The following is a 27,498-nucleotide window of genomic DNA, read 5'->3' on the forward strand; positions in this document are numbered from 1 at the left end:
ACACCATTTCATAATCTCAGTGCTGAGTAATCTTAAATACTAGCTATATTAATACCTTCTTTTCACAGATAAGAAAACTCCATTTCAGAGATGTTATCTAGCAGCCAGTTTATGCAGGCCAGACAAGAGTCCAAGTCCCCAAAACCTCCAGTCCAGTTTTCTTCCTATTGTGTAGTATTATGCTGCTCTCACTTTTTTATATATAATTTTACATTTGTGGCTTGAAAGTAATTTCAATGCCATAAGCATTCATAAATTCAATTTGTATTTTCCACCTGTTTATTCTAAACTCTTAATATGAGGCCGCAAATGGATAAAGCCTTTTTATCACTTGTTAGGAAAGACATTTTCAGCACTTTTTTCTTATGTTTCTTGTCACAAATATATTTAGCCAAATCAGAAATAGCAACAAATGATATAAAAAAATTCTTTTTCTCCTAATATTAACTTTTCACATTAGAATAAATAGAAGTACAGGAAATTATGGTTGTGTTTCAACCTGAACTAGTATACAGGTTGTCGCAGTGTGTGTGTGTGTGTGTGTGTATGTGTATGTGTGTTTTTTAAATCAAGCAGGGAGATACACAGCAGATTAAACTCACCCCGACTTATGCTCAAGTCTTAGACTAAGTTCTAGATTCTGACTCCATTCTCTTCTTTAGATGAATTCTCAGTTTTCCTCTTTAGAAAGGATTTGTTGCTATCAAAAGGACAATTGAGCTTTTAAAGGACTGCTCATTGCTAGACAGTTATTTATGAACTCCATAAATTCCTTTGCAACTTGAAAACCCAGAGATAGATTATAGGTCTATTTCAACAGAATATTAGACAGGACCCCAAAATAACCAGTTATCTCAAGAGTGTTATTGCAATATATTTTTGTGTCACAGCAGATGGTTATGCTATAAGAACCAACTAAAGTTGGTTAAAGACTAGCAGCCCCCTCCATGGAGGAAAGGAAACTTTTTAATCTTTGCACCTAGTCCTATATTATTTATCCAAGTCTTATTCACCAAGTGGCAACAAGAGTATGCCTTATTTCAACCATGCTTCTGATCAGTCCTCAAAGGTGGTAGCCATAAATTAATCCTGACCACAATTATTATTGGAAGATCTAGATATTCAGAACTTGACTCTAAGTTAGCTCCAGTATAAATGGAAGGCCACCAGTTAACATTAGCAGCAATGACAAATAGCCCACTCCATGACAATGGTAGCAGCCACAAATCAAAGGCATATAAAATCAGAGAAGGAGCCTATACTGATTTATGGGAGCATTTGTTTAACTTCAGGCAATCTGGTTGTGCTTGTGAACATGACATGCTATTCCCATGATCCCCTGTATATCACAGATTCTATTCTAACTTATGAACAAGCACTTAAAAATTTAATCATAACCAGAAAGGATTTCCTACACTGTTTACTGTCACTCACATATTCTTCTCTAAAAACAATTTGGCTACAGTTGTTGTTATGAAATTGTAACAACCATCATAAAGCCTGTCACTTTAAGTCAGTGAAGTCAGGATCTGTTGGCAAAAATATAATCAAAAGTAATTTCATGATTCAATAAATAATATATAAATCTGCTATTATTGGGGTTCATTTTCTTTCAATACCACCCATTTGCATCTTCTCAATGGAATTATTCTGACTATCCAAGTGTCAGTATTACCTACTATTGTTATTTAAATGGAGCATTTTTATTAGATCCTCTGACACTATATATAAGGCTTTGCTTCCTCAGCAGTAATAATTCCATTTCTGAAGGAAAATAGAAGTAACTGTACACAAAATTCTAGGCTCTCACTTTATGTTAACTCCATGCCTGAAATGGAATTTTAATTTAATCATATCTGAGAAGACCTAGGTTTTTATTAGCTACCTCAAGAAAGTAAGAAAAATAGCCCTTTCCATGCAGGTTGTTTTGGTTCAAAGAGCCCATGAAACCATTATTCATCTATAATAATGCGTGTAAGATACACTTACTAACCAAATTAAACTCTAAATTTCTTTCATCAGATGGCATTCATTATTTTTTGTAAATTTTTCTTTTGGAAGATGGGAAAAATAAAATATTCCGTATAAATAGTTGAAATAAAACATTATACCGGTTATACAGTTTTAAAAATATACTTTCCAAGAGATCTATGGAAGATATAATTAAAAGGATACAACCATACATGTTATTGCTGATTTAATTAATACATTGGTTCACAAAATAAAACTATCAGAATCAGGTTATAGTTCTCAAAGACAAATCTAGCAAATATTGCATCAACTACATAAAATTAACTGGTGTGCAACATGATGCATGTATACATATGTAGTAACAAACGTTGTGCACATGTACCCTAGAACTTAAAGTATAATTAAAAAAAATAAAAATAAATAAATAAATAAATAAATAAATAAATAAATAAATAAAAATTAACTGGTGTGTCCATTAGGGTCAAACAGACTTCACTGAATTTTTGTTGTATCCTACCAGCAGTTTTTCTATGTATAGAAATAGAATATTCTCTATTACTGTAATCAGAGGTCTGTCTTCCAGTATACAAACAAATATAAGAATATAACAAATTAAAACATATAGCACTTTACCCAAGACCTAGAACGCCTGAAAGAAGATAAATTTTGAGGTTATTAGAATTTTTACAGTGGCGCAACAAGAAGAGGCAACCCGGCCTGGTGAGGAGCCCCATGGTGATGGATTTGGATGAGGTCTAGCAAGAAAACAAGAGAGTTAGTAAGTATTTACCTGCCATCTCTGTGTACAGAGAGAGCACTCTCCCCGTGCCGCAAGGAGATGAAAAGAAATAAAGGGGCCGGGCCCGGTGGCTCACACCTGTAATCTCAGCACTTTGGGAGTCCGAGGCGGGTGGATCACCTGACGTCAGGAGTTTGAGACCAGCCTGGCCAACATGGTGAAACACTGTCTCTACTAAAAATACAAAAAAAAATTAGCCGAGTGTGGCAGAAGGCACCTGTAATCCCAGCTACACGGGAGGCTGAGGCAGGAGAACTGCTTGAACCAGGGAGGTGGAGGTTGCAGTGAGCCAAGTTCCTGCCATTGCACTCCAGCCTGGGCAACAAGAGCAAATCTCTGTCTCAATCAATCAATCAATCAATGACTTTAGGGGCTTACTGAGGGTGGGTGAGACAAATGTACTTAATAAAACAATTTCGGTACAATATGAGGCATCACGTAATTAAGCACCAGCATATTTATTTCAAAAAGTAAGAGCTACAGGAATTTCAAAAAAGAAATTTAAGTTCTATAGTAGCACCTACAAAAAACATAACGGCATGTGCCATAAAAAGCTAAATAATAATATTACAACCATCTTTGCCACTCTCAATTCCTAAGAGGCCCCAAGGAATGAATAACTTGGGAATATGACTTCTGTGATATTAATCTACCATTTCCAATATGCATGCAGAAATATTCTCAGATATTTTCCTTACCTAGTGTCAGAACCCTCCATGTAGAATAAAAACTAAATATTGGATAGCTGTACAACAGCATTATTAAAATATTCTCCTTTAATATGAAGAGAAGCAGGACTTTGAAGCAGCAATGTTCTACTTTTTAACTAGAGAAAAACTTAAATAAATCTTGAAGCAAGCAAGGAACAAATAACTTGGGCTCTAGTTTCCACATTACAATTTTGCCATTCCAAGATGATAGTTTCTTAGAATCTAACAGTTTTTAGCCAGACAAGGACTTAGTATATATTCTGTAGTCTAACTGAAATATTTTAGATCAACAAAGCTATAAAGGATGCTACCTGAACAAGCAAATAAGAACATGAATTGAACTCACCTCCAGAGACTCCTGTGTTGCTCCTCGAGCTGAGTCAGCAGATGCTCAATGTATTTATTGGAGTCCATGTATTCCTGCACAAGCAGACAAAGACAGATGAAAACTCACTACGACAGTCCCCACCATCCTAAGACCCTGACCTTATCTCTACAAGGAGTATTTTTGACAACATTATCCCTAGTTCCCTTCCGGTTCTAGGATTCTCTTGCTTCTATGACTTGCAATCATATGTAAATACTATTTTTTCATGTCCTATGATAGTTTTGTAAACAAATCACAGAAGAGAACTGTCATTACACTGAGTCAGCATTACAATCCTCTTATTCACAGAAGAAAGGCCTAAATTTCATAGTCATCTAAACTGGAGTCTGTGTTCTACTGTATATAAATATTTCTGCCAATTATAGAAAAAGAAAATAGACAAAACAGTTCTTGATTTTACTGGTCTTATGACAGTCATGTTCCAGCAAAAGTAATGTTTTCAAACTATATAGAATGTTTTATATAAATATAATATATACCCATATTCATTGGGCACTTGTATACACTAATGGACATGTCCATTTTTCTTCAACTCCATATATACACACAAAACAGTGTATTTGCTTTTTTTTTATTCTTAAACATAAATCTTTGGCTTCTAAAAAGACCTGAAAGGTATGGTGTATTCTGCTCTATAGAAATGTATATGCAAATTTATTTCTCTAAATCAAACTATTTTCCTGAAACGTATCTGAAAAAAAATTAAAGAATTCACGTGTTACATGAGAAGTAAGCAGAAAAATCCATAGGTTATTACAATGGATTTAATTTGTGATTTCTGCATATGAGGCTCATATGCAATGGTGTTTCCTTTGCTAACCTGGAGCAAATACAACCTATACAAATTCTTTTGTATTGTTTTCCTCTGAATCTGGTATTTTATTCCCTTTCTGTTTAGAGGTCTACCCTGCAGGCCTCTGCTTCTACATTATAGCAGCCATCGATGGAACAGTATGCAACGATTTCAATGTTAAGGCACCCAAGAAAGCTAGAGTTCCATTTCTATAGATTTGAAATAAACTGGGAACTTTGATTAACAGTGACATTTTTCTTTCAGAAATATAGGCTTCTTATGAAATGCTATACATAATATACTGCTCTTATAGAAATATTCACTATAATAAGGTGAGGGGCTGGGAGAAAGACAGGAGTTGATCCCATATAATGGAAAGGGACCAGTCCTGATTTCTTTTGATCCTGGATCTACCCATGCGGCCTTGAAAAGCCTTTTTTACCTTCCCAAAATGTTTGTTAGACTAGAGGGTATACTGAGTCCTTGTCTAGCTAAAAACTGTTATGATTCTAAGATACTGTAATTCTGTTATAGATAATTAGCTAAGAAGTTTTATGCTTATTGAATAAACATTTATTTTCAGGTGACTACTCAATAGTTATTTAAAGAAGACCACTGGGAATGTTAAAAACAAAGCAGAAAGCTCTGCTACTGCAGGAAGTTGCAACATACATGGTTACGTTTTTAACTGTCCTGATCAAGGCTAAACCATGATTTAGAACACTTGACACTATCAAATACATGAATTCTCAAATATGTTCAGCCAAGAAAAACTAAATACGTTGTACCCAAGTAGAAATAAATGTACAGATCTTAAAGTCATTCATTTTTTCTTCATTTAACAACTATTTTTAAACATCTGTTAGATGCCAAGAGCTGTTCTAAGTGCTGCAGATACAGTAATCACCAAGAGGGGGAAAGCCACTGCCCTCAAGGAGCTTACAGTCTGTCAAAGAGGATATACTAAATAAGTGAACGGATTCGTTTCATGTTGGTTACGTGCTATGAAGTAAACAGGTGATAGGAAAGACTTTGGGAGGAGCAGCTTTGTCACGTGAAGACTCCAGAAGAAGACTCTAAGCAAGTGATATTTGAGCTAAGACTTGGAAGAGGAGAAGGAAACCATATAGAGAAAAGGGAGCCAGACACTACAGGCAGAGAAAACACCATATGCAAAGGTCCTGAAATGTGCTGTTGGAGGAACAGAAGGAAGCCAGTGGGTGCTGGGAACAGGGACTCAGGGATACTGAGTCTAAAATGAAGTTGGAGAGTTAGGCAGGACCAAATCATGTGCAAGCCTTAGAAAGCAGCTTGGACTTGTCATTTTGTTCATTCTGATTATCTCAAGTCAGAGGTTGAAGCTGAAAGGTGTAGTGATGACAAATGAGACTTTAGTATCAAAGAGACTTAGGTTCAAATCCTGGTTTTCATACTTACTAGCTATGTTCCCCTGGTCACATTATTAAATCTCTCTAAGCCTTAGTTTCTTCATCTTCTTCAGAGGGATAAATAATGCTTCATTTATGGAGGCATTGTAAGTGTTAAACAAGAAGTTTAAGTACATACATACCATCATGACTGCCAAATAGGAAGCATGGCCTTTTTCAGAGTATTATGTACCTCTTTTCAAAAGGAAGATCACTTTACAAGGTGAAGGTGCAGGTATTATTCATTTTCTCTTCTCTTGCCAAACTTCAAGATTTTTAAGTGTATAGTTCTTAGGTTATACACACTAAATATTAGAATAGGCAGTTAGGCAGAGATTGATAATACTGATCTCTAATCTGAATGTAGTTGTCACTGGCTTGTGATTTCAAAGCTATTTCAAATAAAAATACTAGCTGCTTCCATTTAAACTAGCTTTATCCTGTTTTCCATATAAATAACTATGATGACAAATCTTAAACCACTTAAAAATGGGAAACTAAGATTATTGATTCTTCATCCCTCTTTTCATCTTTATTTTTTCTCTATGGCACTCTTACTTCCAACATTCAATATATTTTACGTATTTATTAAGGTATTGCCTCAATATAAGGCTAACACAAATGGATTGGGAAAAGAGACATGAATCTTACATACATTTGTTGTTAAGTGAAATTGTTTTTGCTCAACCTGAAATAGGAAGTACCTTCATACCTGTATCATTTCTGGACCCTGAACTGGAAAAGTTAGTTACCTAATGTGAAAACACTATCATAGGATTATAAAATAGGATTACTCCTAGGGGGAATTTTGTGGATCCCTTTGGAGATTAACTCCAAGAAAACAATGGAGGGTGGTAGCACTGGGGCTGGCAGTGGTTAAGAGGAAACTATGGTCACCATAAGTAAAATGCTATTGGCACAGTGGCTGCAACAGCTTTGGGAGCAAGTACATACAGGAGGTTATTGTACAGAGACTTCAGTATCCCAGCATGCCTGCAAAGGCGAAAGAAAAGGTCCAGATAGATTTTTTCAGAGTAAACTGAAAAAATGCAACATGGAACCCATGAACAAGTACTGTAGGACAAGAGAGAGAACATGATCCTTAATCATAAAAGAGGGTGTGACTCTGAAAATTATTTACATAAGAAAGATGTAAGCATTTTAGAAAGAGCCTCCGACATGCTGACTAGTATCCAGAAAGATGTGGTCTCTCTGACGCATGTTAAGAAAGATTTTTTTTTAATGTTGAGATGAAAAGACAGCAGAATTAGATTTTAAAAGATAATAGGGTGAGCAGCCAAGATAATAAAATGACATAAAATAAAGACAGGGCTGAGTGAGCTAAGAATTTCAGGGCAACATACACCTTACAGGCAGAATGGAAATCTATTTATTGCTGTCCTGTGATTCTTATTATGAGGTGACTCTCCCTACCATGAAATGGTGCTTCAGAGAAAGCAGGCAACAGGTTTTGGTGTATTGGTACTGAATCGTTCATACAGATGAAAGTCTATTTCTCAATATCTCATTTGGGAAACAATCAAATTCCCCAACCCAGGCCAGGTACTTACATACTCCTCTTCTCCTATTTCTACAGTGTAAGTCAATTAGTATACGTATCACTCAGTTAGTGAAGAGTAAGCATGCTGTCATCTAGGGAGAAAAAATAAACACCCATATCCACATATCCCTTGATGTCAGTGTTCACTATTCCTAACACATATCTATGAAAAATATCAATTTCCCAAGCCTTGCTTTGTTCAGCATGCAACTTCCTACCTCATTCAGCACAAATATACTATTAAACTATTGTTACTAACTTGATGAACATCCTATTCTACTGGTTTCTGTTAGAATTACAAAACCCACCTTAGATACAGTAAACAGTAGAATTGACAATGAAAACTTACATACAGTCCCAAGGAGGATAAACTTAATCTGTAACTAAATTAAGAAATAAAGGATAAGGATGAAAATGAATGCAGACGTGATTGATAAAAAGGCCAGAAAATATCAGTTTGTCAAACAATGATAGAATTTGAGTACTTGATAAGATTTGAAATGCAAACAACAAAGGGATAAAGAAATATTTCAGCACAGGGGAAAAAATAAGGACGTGATTATGTACATCAAAAGGACTCATCACTTTCCAGGTAGAGTTAACGGAAAACAATCCACACATCTATTGGCACAAGAGTTGAGAAAAAATAGTGAAGAAAAAAAAGGGGGACTTGTTTGAATGCTTGTAGCTCAACAAGGAGCAAAACCACATAGCTCCATAGCTTCCAGCCACCCCAAATGCCCATTGAAATTAGTTTATAGACAAACCATAAATATTATTCCCAATTAAGTAGCTCCTATATAACAAAGCAACAGAAAGACATTCTCAGGCATTCATGAATTCATAAAATACAGGACCTACATCTTTTAATTAAAAACTTATGTTTTTATGCATATGTGTATAACCAAAAGGTGTCTGTGTGCAGGTAAGTATATGTACATATACTATGCATTATCTATGCACATATGTAATACCTGAGCAAAGAATAAAAAATATGGAATTCACAATATAAAAAGAGGCTTCAAAGGAGGTTCATCCCCCCAAAAAGATGTTTTAAAAAGTAGTTATAAAACAAACATAAAATCCCAGAAAGAAAAAGTAGAATATACATTATCTATTTTTGTGATGGGCAGAAGGAGGACAAGAGGGAAAGAAAGAGGGAACTGTTCATAGAAGGGTGCATAAATCACTTTGAATATAGGGGAAGAAATTATTGTTCTATTTTTGACTTGATAATAAAAAATGCTTAAGTATAAGGGTGTGTTTTGCCTGTGTATGTACAATTGGGGAAAGCAATTTGGTGATCCATGTTGTGATTTTAAGACATCCGTGCCCTTTTGATCTAGAAATTCCCTGTCTAGAAATCAGCCTGAGGAAATAATCAGATGAAAGCAAATGATATTCATTGAAATATTATTTGTGACAATATGAAAAGACTGGGTATGTCTTATTTTCCAAAACTATAGAAATAATTAAAATAAAGCATGCTTTTTTCATCTGAAGAAATACAATTCTTAAACTTTGTAAAGAATATATAATAAAGTAGAAAACAGTGTAATGCTAAGTGAAAGAAGGATAAAAAACTGCATAATCCCTCTTACCACAATTTAGAAAATATATATGAAAGATTAAAAGTAATATCCTGCAGTAAATGGTAATATTATGGGCTAATTTAATTTTCTTCTGTATATTTTTTCTTTGTCTATAGTTTTACAAAACTATATGCTCATTATAAAAATTTAAAGTAATGGATATTATATAGAAAAATACAGTCCCAGAAAATAATGTCCATGAAGATTTGATTATAAATTTTAGACAGCTTGATCTGAAATACCACAAGGAAACCATTTCCTTTATATTATTTTAAAGCTAGGCTCATGTTTGAAACAATGAACCCCCCTTTCCACTTGCCCTCGTTAGTGTTCTGATAAAAGCATTTCACCAAAGTTAGGATTAAGGGGGCTGAAGGCGGGGGGCACCAAGTTACACCAAGTCATATTTTATGTTTTAAAAATTTTACAAAGGTACAGCATTAAAAAGACATCTGTTCCCTGGCTAAAACTTATGCAAATTAGAACCATTTTAGAGATATATTTCAGGAAGTTTGCCTTTCACTTCTTTTAATGCACATGTTTCAGGGCAATTAGTATGAAACATTTAAAGTGATTAGAGGTTTATGGATACACTGAACATTGCATGTCTTTGTAGCATAAGCCCATTTAATGTGAATCTCCTATTGTCTGAAATAGGTCAGTTCTGAGAGAGGCCCATTATAAATGAATTCTAATGATGTGAGGATCTTAAGTATCATTCATATTAAGTGGAGTTTAAAATAAAATCGTGTATCAAAGCTTGCAGAGATCCAAAAATCCCTCCAAATAATCTTCGTATTATAATCAGCATAACTTATGGCAGAGCTTGTGAAATCCTGCCAGCAATTTTGTGACTAGTAACATAGAATCCCCAATTCACCTTTGGGCAAAGCAGCACCAGCAAGGCGGCCAGCTGTTCAAATCAACACAACTATCTGCAATTAGGAAATGACTAACTACCACAACAAAGTAATTTTTAAGCGGGGGAGAGCATCAGTTTTTCTCTTAATAAAAAGGTATACCTGCATGGTGAATGTAAAAAACTCAAAGAAAATACCCACTTTGGGAACTATACAGACAAGGTAATAAATAGAAAGGTGTCTCATAATTAACTGGCATCTGTACCAATATAAATTCTTCCGAGGAGACTTTTTTAAATGTTAAACACCACAAGCAAATCAATTTAGGAGTCCCAGCTTGAACAGATCCATCCTCCCACCGCCATCTTAGCATCAGCCATCTTGAATTCCTCTTTCCCATTGCCTCCTCATGCAGCTGCAACCTGGCTTCTAAGGCAGACTTTCTAGAGGAGCTTTCCCATTAGAGCAAATGATGGCCTCCGCAAGGTGGAATCCCAGGATTTTGCTTGGTCCTTATCTTATGACCAGTGCCTACAGCACTTCACATTTTAAAATCATACTCTCCCTCCCTGGTATTCTCTGAAAGTGTCTCCCCGTATTCCATCACTCTGAGGTCCAGCATAGCCTGTGCTGCTCAATCACGCTCTGCAGGTCCAATCCTGTGAGTCTGGCTATTTCCCAAACAGGTCCCTTTGGATGTGCCACATACTCTTTCGAGTATGCCATCCTTCATTTCTGTGTCCTCCAACACCTACCACAGCCCTTGGAACATCTCAAGCACTCAAAGGTGTGTTAAGTAAGTGAAAGAGTGAATTAATTGTCTGGATGTAACCAGGCTCATGAGAGAATCTGAGATTAGGCTATAAGTGGTCTTGGTCTTCCAAAACTTTTACTTGTAAAGGTTTTGATGATCATAGAGACATTAGGCAGTCATGACAAGATGGCAGACAACAGTGTTTTTGTTTTGTTTTCCCTCTCCTCTCATACACCACTCAATGTGATGCTTCTGACAGCAGATGAATGGGAATTTTTCCCTATACGTCAACCAAACAATTCTCCAGCAGACACCAGCTAGGTGTCTTATAATTTAACTCAATTCTGACACGATCTACCTGGAGATAGCATCAGATCCCTCAGGGTGAGAGCTCAGTCCCATAAGACTGCCCCCGGCTTCAGACACCAATCACAAGTACCACAGTGGGCTGCCACCTATAATTCTGATCAGCCAGCTATAAATCAGGGTTCCCACCACAACATCCTCAAGCTTGATTAATTTGCTACAGCAGTTCACAGAACTCAAGGAAGCATTTTACTTAGGTTTACCCATTTATTGTAAGGATATTACAAATGATACAGATAAACAGCTAGATGGAAGAGCTGCATAGGACGAGGTATGGGAGAAGGGGTTCAGAACTTCTATGCTCTCTCCTGGCACACTGCCCTCCAGGAACTTCCATGAGTTCAGCTATCTGGAAGCCCCTTGAGCCCAGTCCTCCTGGGTTTTATGGAGGATGTATTAGGTAGGAATGACTGATTACATCATTGGCCACTGGTGGTCAACTCAACCAGAGCTTGGTAGGTAGGGCTGAAAGTTCCAACCCTTTAATCACATGTTTGGTTCCCCTGGCAACCAGCCCCCATCCTGAGGCTATCCAGGAGCCCACAGTCTTCTAAATAGAACAAAAGATGATCCTATCCCCCAGAAAATTCTAAGGGATTTAAGAGCTCTGTGCCAGATGTTATCACTCAGAAAATAAGAAAGGTTTTAGGATCTCTGTGTCAGAAACCAGGAGTCAAAGACCAAATATTAGAACAAAAGGTTATCCTAGTACCCTATCTACAAGGGTTTTAGGAGTTCTGTGCCACAGACTGGGAAGCAGAGACCGAATATCTATATTTAATCCTAGCAGTTTTCTAAATTACTTTATACTCATGATTTTATTCTATTGGTACTAGCCAGAAATGACATTCCAAACTATTGATAATTTCACAAAATCAGTGCGTTTTTCTAATCTTGCAACTCTGAGGAAAATTTAGGTACATTGCTCATCTATGGCATGTAAATCACATGAGCTGTCAAAGATTTCAACACAGTAAAATTCACAACCAAAATTTGCTTTCAGATGGAGAGATAACTGATGATAAGAAAGCATGATGACTAGCAAACTGCACAGAGTGAAAACATGTCTTTATAACCTCTGTCATATATGTAAATTTCATCAGTATGTATTAACAGTGACAGAATTTAGACAGATAGCACATGAGACCATTGAAAAGCCTCGTGACCTGTTATTTGGTACCAAGGCAGTAGACTAATGCCGATCAGACTATGAGTACAGCTTAGCAGATCTTCAGAGTAAAACATACTTCAGTTTGTTGGATACTGCTTAACTGTTCCCTATTAGATATTTTTCCCCTTTTAAAAAAAAATCCCCCATCTCTCTCCAGTTGTAGCTGGACACACTGCTCCCAAGCTAGAAATTATGTTTCCCAGTCTCCTGTGCTTCTTGGGGTGAACACGTGCCTGAGTTCAAGCCAAAGAGAGGTAAGCAGAAATGGTTTGTGCAATATCCAGGAAATCCCCAGCCTAAAGACAAGACACTGCCTATTGTGCACTCTTCCCCTGGCCAGAAACGGTGAAGCCTTGGGCTCAGAGACAGTCCTACATGCTAAGGATAGTTGAAGTGATAGTTCTTAGAGCACCTATCCACTGACCCTAGTCTTTCTACCTCCCTTTGGCCTAAATAAGATAGAAATAAATTCCTATCTTAATTAAAACACTGTATTTTGGGCTTTATTTGTTACTGTACACCTAGCCTATGCTACAAGTAATATAAATATTGGTCAATTCTTTTCAAAGTTAACATGGCAAACTGCAAAATACGAAGCAGCAGTCATCTCTGTATTACTTTATTGATTGATGTTGTTTGTAGATGTTATAGTTTTCCAAAGCACTTTGACATCCATTCACATTTAAGCCTCACAACATCTTTGAGTCATGGTCACCATTTCAATTTAGAAAACTAATGCTCAGATTATGGTTAAGTAATTTGCTTAGGGTCAGACAATAACAGACTTTAAAAGTCTGTTTTTGCTCAGTTCAGCACATTTTTTCACTGCCCTAAAGAATGCCCTTCCCACAGCTAACTGCCCTCAGAGTGGATTTTATGTTGGTTAGATGGAAACTAGCTACAGAATGACCCCCTCCACCGCAGCCCTCTCCACCAATTTGTAGTGTGTGTTGGGGGGAATCTGGCTAGATGCAAAGCCATAAAACAAAAATCAAGAAATGAATTTTCAAATTCTACCAATTAGGCATCTGTGTAAGTTTGGCTTTGGTTCCACTTTGATTTCCCTGCCCTAGTGCAATGAGGGTAAGGGCAGAAGTTAAGTTGTATTCTCCCATTCAGTATTCTATTCTATTAATAATAATGAAATAAATCTACACAAAAGTTAAACAATTTTTAGTTATATTTGACAAAGATGCTATTACTAATACTTAGATATTCTTTCTTAGGTAAAAAGAGTTATACTTAATTTTCAGCAAAATAGTAACTATTGTATTTCTCAGCAGCCTGTATTATTTTCTTAAATATTGTTTTTATAGCAGCTTGGGAGATAAACATACATTGGTCAAATGAAGGAATTCATTTAGGTGGAAAAAATAAGTTCACTTATTTTTTTTTTCTGAGGTAGAAATAAAAACTAATTCAACTGTCCTCAAGTTCTGCAAGTCAGTAACATATCATTTGTTAGCATGGCAGTAATTGTGTATGTTTTAAAAAAGTCACCATAAAAATACAAATGACATAGTTAGCAGAGCCCTCATTTCAACCTCTATTTTTCATTTGATGGAGAAACACTGGTAGAGCCTTATATGAGTGAAAAGTCTTAGGTCCCCAGCTACTCTACATGAAAGAATTTGGCCATGGAAAGTTCAAAGACTAATTTAAATCCCAGCATTACATCCACACACAGCAGGAATTGACCAGTGATCCATTGCATCAGTACACTGTACTTTCACACATTTCCTTCTACCGAAATACTGGATCACGGACTGCCATTTCATTCACTACAGTATATCAGGACCGCCTGAGCCTAGATTATCAATATCATTCAAAATCTGGCCAGGTATGTTCTAATTTTCTCTCCCATTACTCCCCAAAGCTATCCTGGGAGTCCAGTGAAGCCAGGCTCCTTGCTTTTTCTGAACAGGCCAAGTTATAAATTCTTTGCAGTCTCAGCACCTAGCACAAGACCTGCAAATAACAGATGGCAAGGCATTTCTAGAAACCAGGGTTTCTAGAAACTGGAATTGGGTTACGGCATCAAGTAGGGAAAACACATTTGTTTGCTGCTACTTATGGCTCCCATCTGTTCATCTGAGTCACCTGGTGGGCTAGTTAAAACACAGATTACTGGGTCCTGACCCCAGAGTTTGATTCAGTGGGCATGCAATGGAGCCTGATATTTTGCATCTCTGAGAAGCTCCCAGGTGTTGCTAATGCTGCTGGTCTGGGGACCACTCTGCAAATCACTAGCTTATGGTAACCAGGATTAGTTTACTGATTACCCCGATTACCACCCACTGTCCTCCTAAAGAGATTAATAAGGCCAGTGTAAATAATGCCAGATGCAATTATTCTACAAATATTTTCAAGGGTTAATTATGTTCAGGCACTCTTCAAGGTCTGGGCAATACAGCCATGTACAGTGCAGACAAGTCTCTGCCTGCATGAAGGTAACATTTTTGTGAGGGAGACAGACAAAATAAGTGGAGGTAAGTGGAAAAACAAAATAGAGAAGAGAAAAGGAAGGGCTGAAGTAGAGGGGTGGCGTTAACATAGACTGGTGGAGGAAGACCACACTGAAGACATTTGAGCAAACACCTAAAGGAAGTGATGGAACTAACCGAGGTGGCTACTTTGGGAGGCTCATTCTAGGCAGACAAAACCAGCGTAAAGGACTCTAGGGGCAGGAATATGTGCTGGCATGCTGCAGGAACAGCACAGAGGCCAGTGTGGCCGGAGTGCAGAGATGGGGTGAGGGGAGGAGGGTGATCATCACAGCTGCATAAGCTCTTGTAGGGACTTTGCATTTTGTTCTCAGTGACATAGGGAACAATTGCAGTGGGATTTGATTTGAGGAGTCAAGTGGTATCACTTAAGTCTTGAAAGGATCCTTCTGGCTGCTGTTGACTGAAGGAATAGGGGGCAGGGGCAGGAGCAGCTGAGGCCACTGGAAGGAGATCATCATCACTTTGACTAGGGAGGTCACCAGGAGAATCATGCTAAGTTGTTGGATTCAGGATCTGTTTCGAAGATGGAGGTAACAGAACTTCATGATGGATTCAATGTGGGATATGAAATAAAATAAAAATCGAAGATAATATTTGATTTGGGGCCTGAGCAGTTGGATAATGTGCTATTTTGGGGTAAATTTGTGCAAGGGGTGTTGAATAAATTGTTCTCCTTTGGCAGTGAAGTTTGTGATGTCATTACATATGAAAGAGTAGATGTCAACCAGGTCGTTAGTGCTCAAGAATTTTGGATTCCAGTGTGTATGGATATAAACATGGAGCCATGACATCGAATGAGATTACCTGAGGAAGGAACCACAGTAAAGAAAAAAGGACCTAGTACTTGGAGGTAGAGAGGAGAAAAAAAAAGTAAATGAAGGAGAGGCCAGTGAGGGAGGAACAGGAGAAGGTGTTCTAAGAAGAAAGTAGTGTTAAATACAATCAGTGGTCAAGTAAGACAGGCCCCCAAATTGGCCACCAAATTGGCCAATACAGTGGCCATTAGTGGCCCGACAAAAACAGTTTCAGTGGAGGAGCCTTTCCAAATACCTCACTTGGGGTAGAGGTTGGGGAAAGGTGAAGAATAAAGACAAAATTTTATGCCAAGGGTAGGGAGAACAAGTAAGAACAAAGCTTTTTCAGAAAATATCATAAATATCATGTGATTCTTGAAAATCAGTCTCCAAGAGGCCATGGGGCTATGGAGGCCCTTGGGAAAAGGGTGCACTCCAGGTCCTATCCCAGAGATTCAGGTTCAGTAAGTCTAGGAATAAGATGGGACCCAGAGATGTAATTTTAACAAGAACTTGTAGGAGGATGTTGCCAGTTCTCCTTGGGGCACTTTTGGAGAATGGTCTCCCAAACAGAATTTCTGGTTATTTCCGATGACTTAACACCACAAAACAAACCAACTGCCACAACCGCCATGCAACCAACACACTGAACCTTTCCTTGAAACACCTCCAATACCTATTCTACCAAAGTGAGTCAGGGCCTTGGAGTCTCTTGACATTCAAATGAGATTGGGGACAAGGTGATAAACATGAAGACTTTTTAGAAACAGAGCAGATGGTGCTTCTCATGTTGGATCTAGGAACTCTTTTAGGAAAACCTAGACTGCCTATCCCAGGAAGACTCCTTTTGCTACACAAGAGGACCGTCAAACTATTTAAAAATTTTGTTTCGTTTTTATATTTATCTTTAAGAGACTTCCCTCAAGAAAGAGGTTACTTCCTGCAGTGTGAGGAGATTATACATTTATGCACTAACACATAAACCTTGCTTGGATTTTATTTTCTAAGCCAGAAAGCATTCGTGGTTGTGCAGATTTCAGTGTGTTGCCTGTTAAACTGCATTTCTTACTTATGGGCACTGAACATAAATCACCCAAGAGGAGCGAACATTCCTCCTGGAGTGAGGTATTTCAAAGACTGCCTCTACTGCTGCTGGGTGGGAATGGGTGGTGCCCAGGATCTGATCACATTTATGTCTCTATTTTCATGGTAAAAATGTGAAGACAAAAGTAATGGACCAGATCTGAGTTCTCCTGGCTGTCATGGGCTGCAGGCTATTGTTTGTATTAAGCAGCTGAACACTGTTTGACTTGTCTTGGTGAAAAGAAACACTAGCTCTATCTTGTTGCTTCTCCTCCAACAAAAAGGCAGCAGAACAAGTGAATCACCATGACTGACCAGCATGTTTTCTTCTTACCCCTAAATCTCTTCTCCACATTAAGAGATATACTAAGGAGACCATAGGCATTTATTTCCCTGCCACTGGCCTCAGGAAATAAAGGATGGAGCGCCTGAAGAGACCCTCTCAGACCTAGTATTTTGCACATGCCCTCACAAAAAATAAACCTGTATCACCAATAGAGAACATGAAAGCAAACCAAAAGTCATAAAGAATTCTGGAAGTCAGAAAGAAGTTTCCATTTGATTGACAAAAGCTGCAAAACCAGAACCCAAAACACATCCAGGATAAAATCACCATGAAGATGAGGACTGAACTGGGAAAAACTGCAAGCTCAGATTGAACATAAGAGCAGGAGGGACCTCTTGGGCAATCGTCTGTGCGATATTTAAGTATGGTATTCCATGGCCGCCCCCCTCCTTCCAGCAAGTGGTAGGAGAGATTGAACTCAAGATAAAGAACTGTTCTCTTCTGAGGATTAGTTTCCATCTAAGGAGGTAGAGCCATGAGGCTGGGTGGGGTTTTGGGGTTGGGTTCTGTGCAGGTGTGGAGGCGTCACCAGGGCTGGAATTCATGGGCACCTCCCCGCAGACACTGTAGGCCTATTCAATAGAACCTGCTCTCCAGTCAAGGCTGCCAACTCAGAGGGCTTCTAATGTTATGTGGAGAGCCCTGCATCCTTCGCCAGCTGTAGCCGACTTAGTGCTGAAAACACTTGAACTTGCCCAACATCCTCCACAAAGAGGCCAACTGTATAGAAAGACACTTAGCTTCCTAAGGACTGGTTAATTGGTATTTCAATGTGATGCCCTATGCTAACACCAGGACTGGTATAATGGGTATAGGTGCAAAGCAGGACCCATCTGGCTGGCAATCCTCATTTCAGATCTTTACGTCTGACCATGAAAAGGCCAAGCTGGAAACAAAAGGGTGGCAGAGTAAGAATGAGGGCCTCTGCCTCCTGGAAACAGAGGAATCCCTTCAGGGGGCTGTGTATATTTTCACTGTGCAGCTCCTCTTTCTCGTTTGCTATCTTAGCAAGCCCTGTCAAGGAAGAATGTGGAAAAGGGAAACAGTGGGAAAACAGGAACTCCTGATACTACAGAACCCTTTTCTCCTTCAACTTTACCTCCAGAGACTGAGCCTATGTCATAGTTGATTCTCTAATACCAGCATAAACAGCTTTCAGGAGAATCATGCCTGAGTCAATTGCCAATCACACAGGGAAGATTTTAGGATGGTTTAAGAAGATGGAGAGAAAGGATTTATGAAGTAGTAGATACACATCCCTGCCCCACCCAAAATAAACAACTCAGTAGCATATACTTCTCTTTTTTCCAATAAAGAGACTGACGTTAAATACAATCTATTTCTTGGCTTCTTCTGCTCTCAACTCTAGCTTGTAATATGTGAGGTAATTTGAGATTATCCTCAGAAGTTACACAAATGTCTTGTGGTACAAAATGATTACCAATGCTGTGATTAAAAAGTGCTTTTATAGGTGGTAACCTGGAGGGCTGATACAACCTGAAGTAAACAGCACTGCTGTCTTGTTTGAAAGGTAATTAGAAAGCCATTTTGTTCTGACAATGGAGAATCCGATTCAGGAGAAAAGTTTCTTCTCTCCTGAGGGGCCAAACCAAATATGTGATGGAATATAGCTGTGGCACTCTTTGAACCTTCTCATTGGAAAATCTGGAGAGAAATGGGACATACGGCAGCTTTTAAGTTGAAAGCCCTTGTGCCCAGGGCCCCTGTCTCTGCCAGTCCAACCCTGGAAGAGCAATGGTGCAATGCAATAACTCAGCACTGCCCCACATGATGGCGGCTGGTATGCTCCCCTGGGTTCTACCTGGGATGACCAAATGGTACCCTTAGCCTCCACTGAACACCCACTTCACAAAGACACATTATCCTGACAATTAAGATCTAATGCGACGGTTCTCCCACTATGGACACAGACCAGCATTGTTAACATCACCTGCAAATTTCATTAGAAATGCAACTTCTCTGGCCCTTCCCCAGGCCCACTGAACTCTGGGGGTGGAGGGGCCCAACAATGTATGGTTTCAGGAGCCCTCCAGGTGATTCTGATCCCACTAAACCTTAAGAACGACTGTTCAATAGTCAAATTAACCCATCATTACAATCATTCATTCCAGGTGTGTGAGCCACCCCTCCCCCCCACCGCCCCCTTCCACCCCCTGCATTTTCAAGATAAATCATTTGACGCTATAGTGAATTTGAATTACTGCCAGCATTGATGAACAATTCAAGGTTTCTTTTCAAAATATCTCATTTTTGAGGGTAGAGGGCTGGGAAATCAGACCTTGCATCAGGTGAAACACTGAAGTTTAATTAAAATAATGCAAAACCAGCAACAGCTGCCCTGCTGTGAAGCCTATGTTTGTACTTAATGATTTAGGTGCTGTTTTTCAGGACGAGAGAAGTACCCGTGATAAATATGATGCAGGTGCACCCGGGATGTTACTTTTTTTTTTTTAAGTATCTCCTCTCAAAGACTTATGCAGCTAAAACCATTCAATGAGTGGACTATGCACTATTTGGGATTTGAAGAGACACCTGGACTCATGTAAGATTTTTGTATTGGGACAGTCACCTAAGACAGAAATTCCTTTTTAAAATATACATATTTGGGATAGCAACGCAGACAGTTCACTTACCAGTGGATAGTAATTTAACTATTCTAATCCTTATTTTTCATGAAAATCAGCCACTCTTAGACAAGGCAGATGTGTTAAATCAATTTAGGAAGGCAATTTACTATGATGAGGTTGTTAAAGAGTCAAATGGAACATCAGGAAATTTATGCAAATATTTTTGGGAATTTGTTCTGAGTATGCAAATGCTATATAATTAGTTATCATGCTTTTCATGCAAAATTAAATTTGCTATAATAACGAATCACACTCAAGAATAAGGCTAGTTAACATGAAAAGAACCCTCATTTTTATGACTGAAAGACTGCAAATTGAGGGTAAACTGCAGGTGAATCTAATTCCAGCCTTTAGGACTATTGTTCATTCCGGTCAAACGAAACCAACTGCAACAAGGGATGGGAGGGCTCTCTGACTCTGGACAGCACGTGTATGGATGCAAAAATCACAAGAAGTAGAAGCAATGGAGTGTTGTGCTTTTTGGACTAGGCTGTCTCAGCTATCATTAGCCAGATACTCTTTTACCCTCTAATTATTTTGGAAGGACTCCGTGCTATCATTTAATATTTATCAGACTAGCAAAGCCAAACTTCTATTTTGGAATATCTCTAAAGTCTAATTACTGCTCAGTCCCTTCCTGCCCCAGACTGACAATTTGGAGATAATTTGGACTTCCAGCATGTTGGCTCTTCCTGCCTCACTCTGTAAATGTCCCCACTTGTCACGGGGCTCTCTAGACCTCCTCTCGCTGTCAAAGTCCTATGTCTGCTATATTTGCCAGGCTATGTAATAATTAGGCCCTTGGCTGGGTGCAGTGGCTCACGCCTGTAATCCCAGCACTTTGGGAGGCCAAGGTGGGCAGATCACGAGGTCAGGAGATCGAGACCATTCTGGCTAACATGGTGAAACCCCGTCTCTACTAAAAATACAAAAAATTAGCCAGGCATGGTGGTGGGCACCTGTAGTCCCAGCTACTCGGGAGGCTGAGGCAGGGGAATGGTGTGAACCCGGGAGGCAGAGCTTGCAGTGAGCCGAGATCACACCACTGCACTCCAGCGAGACTCTGTCTCAAATAAACAACAAAAGAAACAAACAAAAACAAAAAGAAAAGAAAAGAAAAAGGCCCTTTATGCCTCCTGGCCACTTAGAGCCCACTCCCATTTGGCCAGGAATGAGACATGTTCCATAGCATGAAACTTTCTGTGATGACGCTGGAGAAGTCCTGAGCAAACCAGGTGAGTTGGTCACTCTACCACAATCACACGTTTCCCCATGACTCCCAGGCTGTTTGCCCATTCCTGTGGGTGTCAGTTTTCCTAACTATGCTTCAAATTCCTCACTGGAGTAGGCTCAGCCATAACCTCTAGTGCTGCAGACTAGCCCTAACCCCAGGAATCGTGTATGCTCATCTGCTATCCACTAAAGAAGTGGAGGCTCCATCCAGTGAGCCTGATCGCTGACCCATGTCTTGCCTTATCCCAGGTGGACTGCTCAGGAATAAAGGGGTTTCCAGCTGCCTGAGCACTGACAGAGGGTTCCTTCTGTCACCTCCCCAGATCAGAGCCTCAAAGATACCAGTTTGCATCACAGCCACCCCCACCCCACCCCACCCTCACCCAATCTGTGATTAGACTCAGTGCCCTTCAGTGGGACTAGCACTTTACCTAGGTTAGGCTCAGTTATATTCTTGCTTTATACCTACTCCACACCGGATCATTGTGGAGGTCCCAGGTTTATTACCTAAAAATACCTTGCAACCTACTATTAAAAGTGAAGTCTGCACCTGAACATTCATGTTGTCTTTACCCATAGGATCACAAAATACTGTTGATATAGAATCTAGAGTTGTCAAGTACTTTGTCATATTAAGCTTACAATGACAAAACTAGGTTTTAGTAGCATGATTTTAGGACAAAAAGGAACCCAAAGCCATACATTTGAAGACTACATCTATCCCTTAGACTGAAAAGTCAGACATGGTAGAAATGTTTTATAAAAGAAGAGAAAAGCGGGAAATGAATGCCTGGCTGCCCATAGAGACGTCCAGTTTTCTGTTGAGGCTGGCTGTTAAAAGTACCTGACTCCATTGGTTTCAATAAATAGCTCAATCACCTCGTTCTTGCTAAAGCCCAAGCTCAATAACTCAATATTCCCTAGCCACATACAATGTATTTAACCCTTTTCCTCATTATCCCACTTAAGCTAAAAAACAAGACAAAACACAAACAGGATAGCCAGATGAACTCTTAATTCCAAAACAGTATCAATTTAATTCACTCCATTTGCTAGTACTGCCTTCTCAACCATGCCTTGTCTTAGCTCAATATTAATTAGGTAAAACTTAATAGTCATGCAACCTGGCCCACATCAAAAATTATATACCTATAAAAATTTGCATTTTTCTAGTTTTTATCCATTTCATACTTTGTCTCATAAGTCATTCTGTAAAGTGAGTGTCATTCCCTCATTTGTCACTTTTGTAAAGCCCATCTTATAAAGGTTTATTTAGCAGAAAGGCTAATACATTTTATTAATAGGCATAGTCTTTCCAACCTGTAAAAACACCAATACTTAAGTCAAATATTTTTGTACCCACTATGCAAATAGTACTTTGCTAAAAACATCACCATTAGCCTAGGAGAATGAGACAAAGCATAGATGCAAGAAAGTTCTATGCAGTAAGTGATACAGACGTTTTACAGCAAAAAGGTATCATCTGTGATTGAGATCCAGAGGCAGGTAAAAATGAAAGCTTAGAGAGTGAGCTTGTGGAAAGATAATTGATAAACTACATTTTACATGATACTTTATTTTCAACACTCCATTACAAAGTTTGCTTAATTATCTTTTACAACATACCAGTAAAACAGTGTGTCTGTCTCTGTATTACTGATGAGAAACCTGGGCTCACAGAGTTCAAGTAACAATATCTGAGTGGGTAGTTGCAAACAAAATGTTACACTAAATCATTAAAAGTAAAAGTTGAAAAATTATCTTTCTAGTAATTTTCACCACCCATCCAGGATATTCTTCTAACAATTGCATTTGAGAATCTATCCTGGAGGATGAGACCCTAGGACACATAGAAGCTATATGGACCTTGAGTACTTTGGGTCTATTTCCTTATATATAAAATGAAGAGATGGGGCCAGATCAGTGGTTAGCAAACCTCAGCCAGCACTAGTACCACCTGGAGAGCTTGCTAAAACAGACTGCAGGGTCCCACCCCCAAGAATTTCTGATTCAGCACATCTGGGGTGAGACCTGAAAATTTGCATTTCTAACAAATTATCAGGTGAGGTGGATGTTGATGCTGCTTGTCCAGGGACCACTTTGAGAACCACTGGACTGGTCTTTAGGGCCTCTAGGATTTTGAATATGGAAAGACAGACAATATTCTTAACTTCTAGACCAGCTGCAAGTAAGAGTTCCCTCATTTATCCTTCCATCTATTCATTCAACAAATGGACACTTGTTGGTTTGTGAACAAGTGTGTCTTCAAATAGTTCCCAGTTTGGCTAAAAGTAGGGAAAAATCTCAATTATTTAATTGATATCATTTATGGATATTTGGCCATTTTCTTTATTTCGTGATCATGTAAAATCAGGAAAAAATCATTTAAATCAGGAAATGCATGCAAAAATTATTAACCGTGTCTGACACAGAGATCTCAGCAAACATTAGTTCTATGGATCATGGAAACAATTTACATATCATATTGCACTTTTGCCTCTCACATTTTTATTCCAGCTGCTAGCATCTATCCTATTTCAGCATCTCAGGGTTTTCCTCCTCATCCTTTGTTGGAGAAGCTGATGAAGTTAGCAAGGCTTGGGTCACGGTAATACTGAGGCAGGGATAGGCTGGGTTAAAGAGGAGAGAATGATTATATTCAAACTATATGACTGGTTCCTAACAAAAGTTAATGGATTAAATACAAAATCCCTGCCCTTCAGTGTGTTCCAGCTCTCATTAGTGCCAACTGCATCTCAAGGCACACCTTTCTCCTGTGCCACCTATGTCCTTGGCATACAGTTGGAGCAGGAGATGGGGGCGCTACTGGCAGCCAAAAAAATGGACAGAACCAGTGCGATTGTCTGGGGAATCTGACAGAGAGGTAAATTGAACTTAATCACTGTCCCAGCCGAATCACATTTGTAAAGGCTGAGGCTCTGTGGACACCTGTTATAAATCAAGCAATTCCTAATGTTTTCCTACAAGACCTGAGCCTTTGGTTGATCTCAGTTTCTCAGTATAAGAACCATTTGTCTCACCCAGGGCCTGGCATCAGCAATTTGGTGTTATGTCCCAAGAAATTCCCCAAAATTCCTGGGATGGCACAAAGTTGTCCTAGCTATGTGAGTTAGACTCTGAGCTCCAGACAGAAATACTCATTTCCAGGTTCAGCTTCTAAAAATACCTGCCTTCACGTATGTCCTTTGGCTCCGGGAGGTTTCCAAACTACAACCAAAGTCTGAGATGAAAACTTAAAGAAGGCTAGACTGCATGAAACTTACCTCACCTATCCCGGCACAAGCCAGAACTGGATGAGGCGTAAACCAGGCCTGCTGTGCAAACAGATGCATTCTACCTCTGGGGATGGCTCAAGGGGATCATAAACACCTCACTTTGAGAGGGCAGGAGGCCTGAGTGGCATTTGGGTTTCTCTGAGGCTTATTTTGTGAAAGCAAAACTGACTCACTGAGAAAACATTTTAAAAATATTTACTTGGAATTACATAAAAAATATTTTAAATGATTTTTGTTTTTTCAGAGGTAGGAAAGTCTGTTTTATAGCTGGCTGCTGAGTCAGACAGAATAGCCGGAAAGACTTTGGGAAACCTCAGCCTCTCTTTGGCCTCTGCAGTTGTGAGGCGGGGAGATGTGGTTCTGAAACCCAGGCAAGTTGCTGAAGCACACAGAGGAATTCCCAGAATTTCCTCTAAAGTTTTCACTTAGATGTCACAAAGAAGGCCTGATTTCAGCGAAATAAAAGTTTGTTGCAGAGTCACACATTAGCACCAGTTGTAACTATGAAAATATATATACATTCTAAAGCACATACTGTATTCCAAGTGCTTTTTTTTTTCTTTTCTTTTTTGAGACGGAGCCTGGCTCTGTCGCCCAGGCTGGAGTGCAGTGGCACGATCTCGGCTCACTGCAACCTTCACCTCTTGGGTTCAAGTGATTCTTCTGCCTCAGCCTCCCAAGTATCTGGGATTACAGGCACTCAGATAATTTTTGTATTTGTAGTAGAGACGGAGTTTCACCGTGTTGACCAGGCTGGTCTCGAACTCCTGACCTCAGGTGATCCACATGCCTTGACCTCCTAAAGTGCTGGGATTGCAGGCAAGAGCCACCACGCCCAGCCTGCCAAGTACTTTTAAAATGTATTCATTTGATTATTCACTCGAATTCTTCTGAGCACCTGTTATATGTAGTGCTAGGAGACATTGGATATAACTGTGAAAAAAATGGACTATGTCTCCTTCCATCACTGCCGTATTCAATCTATCTGGGAGGGAGGAAGGCACTGGAATGCAGAACCATAGCTTCACCGTGTTAAGCCACTTTCCCAACTGTACACAGGGAAAGAGCCAGAGAAATTTGAACAGGATTTTGCGTCTCTAAAGTGTGTACTCTGGCCTTTGGGGAAGGATGGATCCAAACATAAAGGAAGAAGAAAACTAGATGACTCCAGCTTATGAAGATAGCATTTATATATTCCCCTGAGTGCCTACATAAACCTGAGAATAAGGTACTCTTCTAACAGAAATTGGCATTCCTTTTTAGTACAGGGACTTTGAGATGTTTCCTGAGGGATTTCCATGTACTGCAACTCATTTTAATTATTTCAACCCTAGCCTTCCCTAAGCTCTTGCATCTCTAGTTTCTACAGCCAACCATATACTGGTTTTACGGGTGTTGAATTGCTCAAAATTATTGTTGGGTGCATGCACTGGACATTTGTTATTTTGGAGTACATCAAGCCCCCTTCCTTGTGGGGATCACTCCCCCGCAGCTCTGTGCACTCTATCTGCTCCCAGGGTAGAGTTTGTGACCTGAAAGAAAGCTAGTTAACACACCACATTTGCCTGGAGATGTCAGCTGGTTCAATGATGGGCACTGGACCTAATCAGAACAAATGAGACTAACATGAGAATGGCATCTCTGCTAGCCTTGGCCTCCCAACTTCAGCATTTGAGTACTCACTGACACCTGGACCCATCATACATTGTGTTTGGATATGACCCCCTCTTAAAAATGCTTGCAATGTTTATTTTTGCCTGATGTCATCAAAAAGAAGTTGTTGATGGTGTGTGCTGGAGTTGGTAAAGCTGAAACTACCCAAATGGCTGTCACTAGAGGGCCAATAATGATGCTGTCTTTCAGCACTTCTTGTTAATACGTAACTAGAATCATGCAGCTCTCTTCTTTAATTTGTTCTGGACAGTGGGCCACTTTAGGGATGAATTGCTCAGCATTTCTGGCAGAGGAACAGCAATCCCTTAGGATATCCTTGATTGAAAAACAATAAGGCCGGGCACAGTGGCTCAGGCCTGTAATCCCAGCACTTTGGGAGGCCGAGGCAGGCAGATCACGAGGTCAGGAGATTGAGGCCATCCTGGCCAACATGGTGAAACCCTGTCTCTACTAAAAATACAAAAATTAGCTGGGCATGGCGGCACATGCCTGTAATCCCAGCTACTTGGGAGGCTGAGGCAGGAGAATCGCATGAACCAGGGAGTTGGAGGTTGCAGTGAGCCGAGTTTGCGCCACTACTGCACTCCAGCCTGGTGACAGAGCAAGACTCAGTCTCAACAAAAAAAAAAAAAAAAAAAAAAAAGAGAAAAAGAAAGACAACAAAGCTGGTCACAGAGCTGGTAAACTGGGGACAGCCACAGCAAGAGTCCTGTAACAGCAGAGAACAGTCCTCCATTCCCTCGGAGACATTTTCCAGCTCTTCATTTGAAATGCTTTGCAGAAACCTGGAATTCTGGACATTATGGTTATTAATATAAAGACTCCTATCATTCCATAGCTCCCATCTCCACTGACCTCTACCCCATCTCTAATGACCTGTTATAGCTTTGACGTCACTCACAGAGCAGGATTTAATGATGACTCATCTTTGATACCTCTTCCTGCGTAAATTCAACAGCATCCTGGCTGCTCACAGTAGAGTGCATTTACCAGAAACAGCAGCATTTCCTGGGTGCTTGCTGGAAATGCAGCATCTCAGATTCCACTTCAGACCAACTGAATCAGAATCTGTTCAAGAATCGGCTTCTAACATACTCGCAACTGCTGCTGCTGCTGCCACCGCCAGCCTGGGAACCACATTCTGAGTAGCAGGAATGTAGACCTCAGTGTTTCCTAACCGTACGGATCATAAGTTCTGTTGGGGAGCTTCTTCAAAATACCTGTTTCTGGGCACAACTTCAAACCCTTTGAATCAGAATCTTCAGAAAAGGGACTTTGGTATTTACAGCCAGCCCAGGTGGTTCTTCTGGATGGGCAAACAGAGGAAACACTGGGAATCTAATTTAGAGTTCTGGGCCGAACTCTCAGCTGCCTGCTCTTCTCCTGCCTGAATTTGTTGCTTAACAGATGGAAGCACAATACAGCTTCCACTAGGGCTGTTTCTTTTTCCCTTTTGTTCCTCCAAAGACTTGCTACCAAATGCTGTGTCTTCAGCATCTGGAATTGTTTTTTTACCTTCTCTCTA

At 39.5% G+C, this 27,498-nt stretch overlaps 1 protein-coding gene across 6 annotated transcripts in view; it reads right to left on the reverse strand.

Annotated features, from left to right (window-relative positions):
* The window catches only part of NCKAP5 (NCK associated protein 5), a 996,333-nt gene that overhangs the window by 625,246 nt on the left and 343,589 nt on the right, over positions 1 to 27,498 (reverse strand). For all 6 annotated transcript variants that reach the window (XR_010149730.1, XM_016949712.3, XM_016949711.3 and 3 more), the window contains exon 3: positions 3,827 to 3,900. Coding sequence is in view for 5 of the 6 variants with exons in the window: in XM_016949712.3 (XP_016805201.2) it covers positions 3,827 to 3,900 (74 nt within the window). In the remaining variant the exon portion in view is untranslated. The remainder of the gene's footprint in view (positions 1 to 3,826; positions 3,901 to 27,498) is intronic.

This window comes from Pan troglodytes, chromosome 13 (genome assembly GCF_028858775.2).
Source record: "Pan troglodytes isolate AG18354 chromosome 13, NHGRI_mPanTro3-v2.0_pri, whole genome shotgun sequence".
Lineage (NCBI taxonomy): Eukaryota > Metazoa > Chordata > Mammalia > Primates > Hominidae > Pan > Pan troglodytes.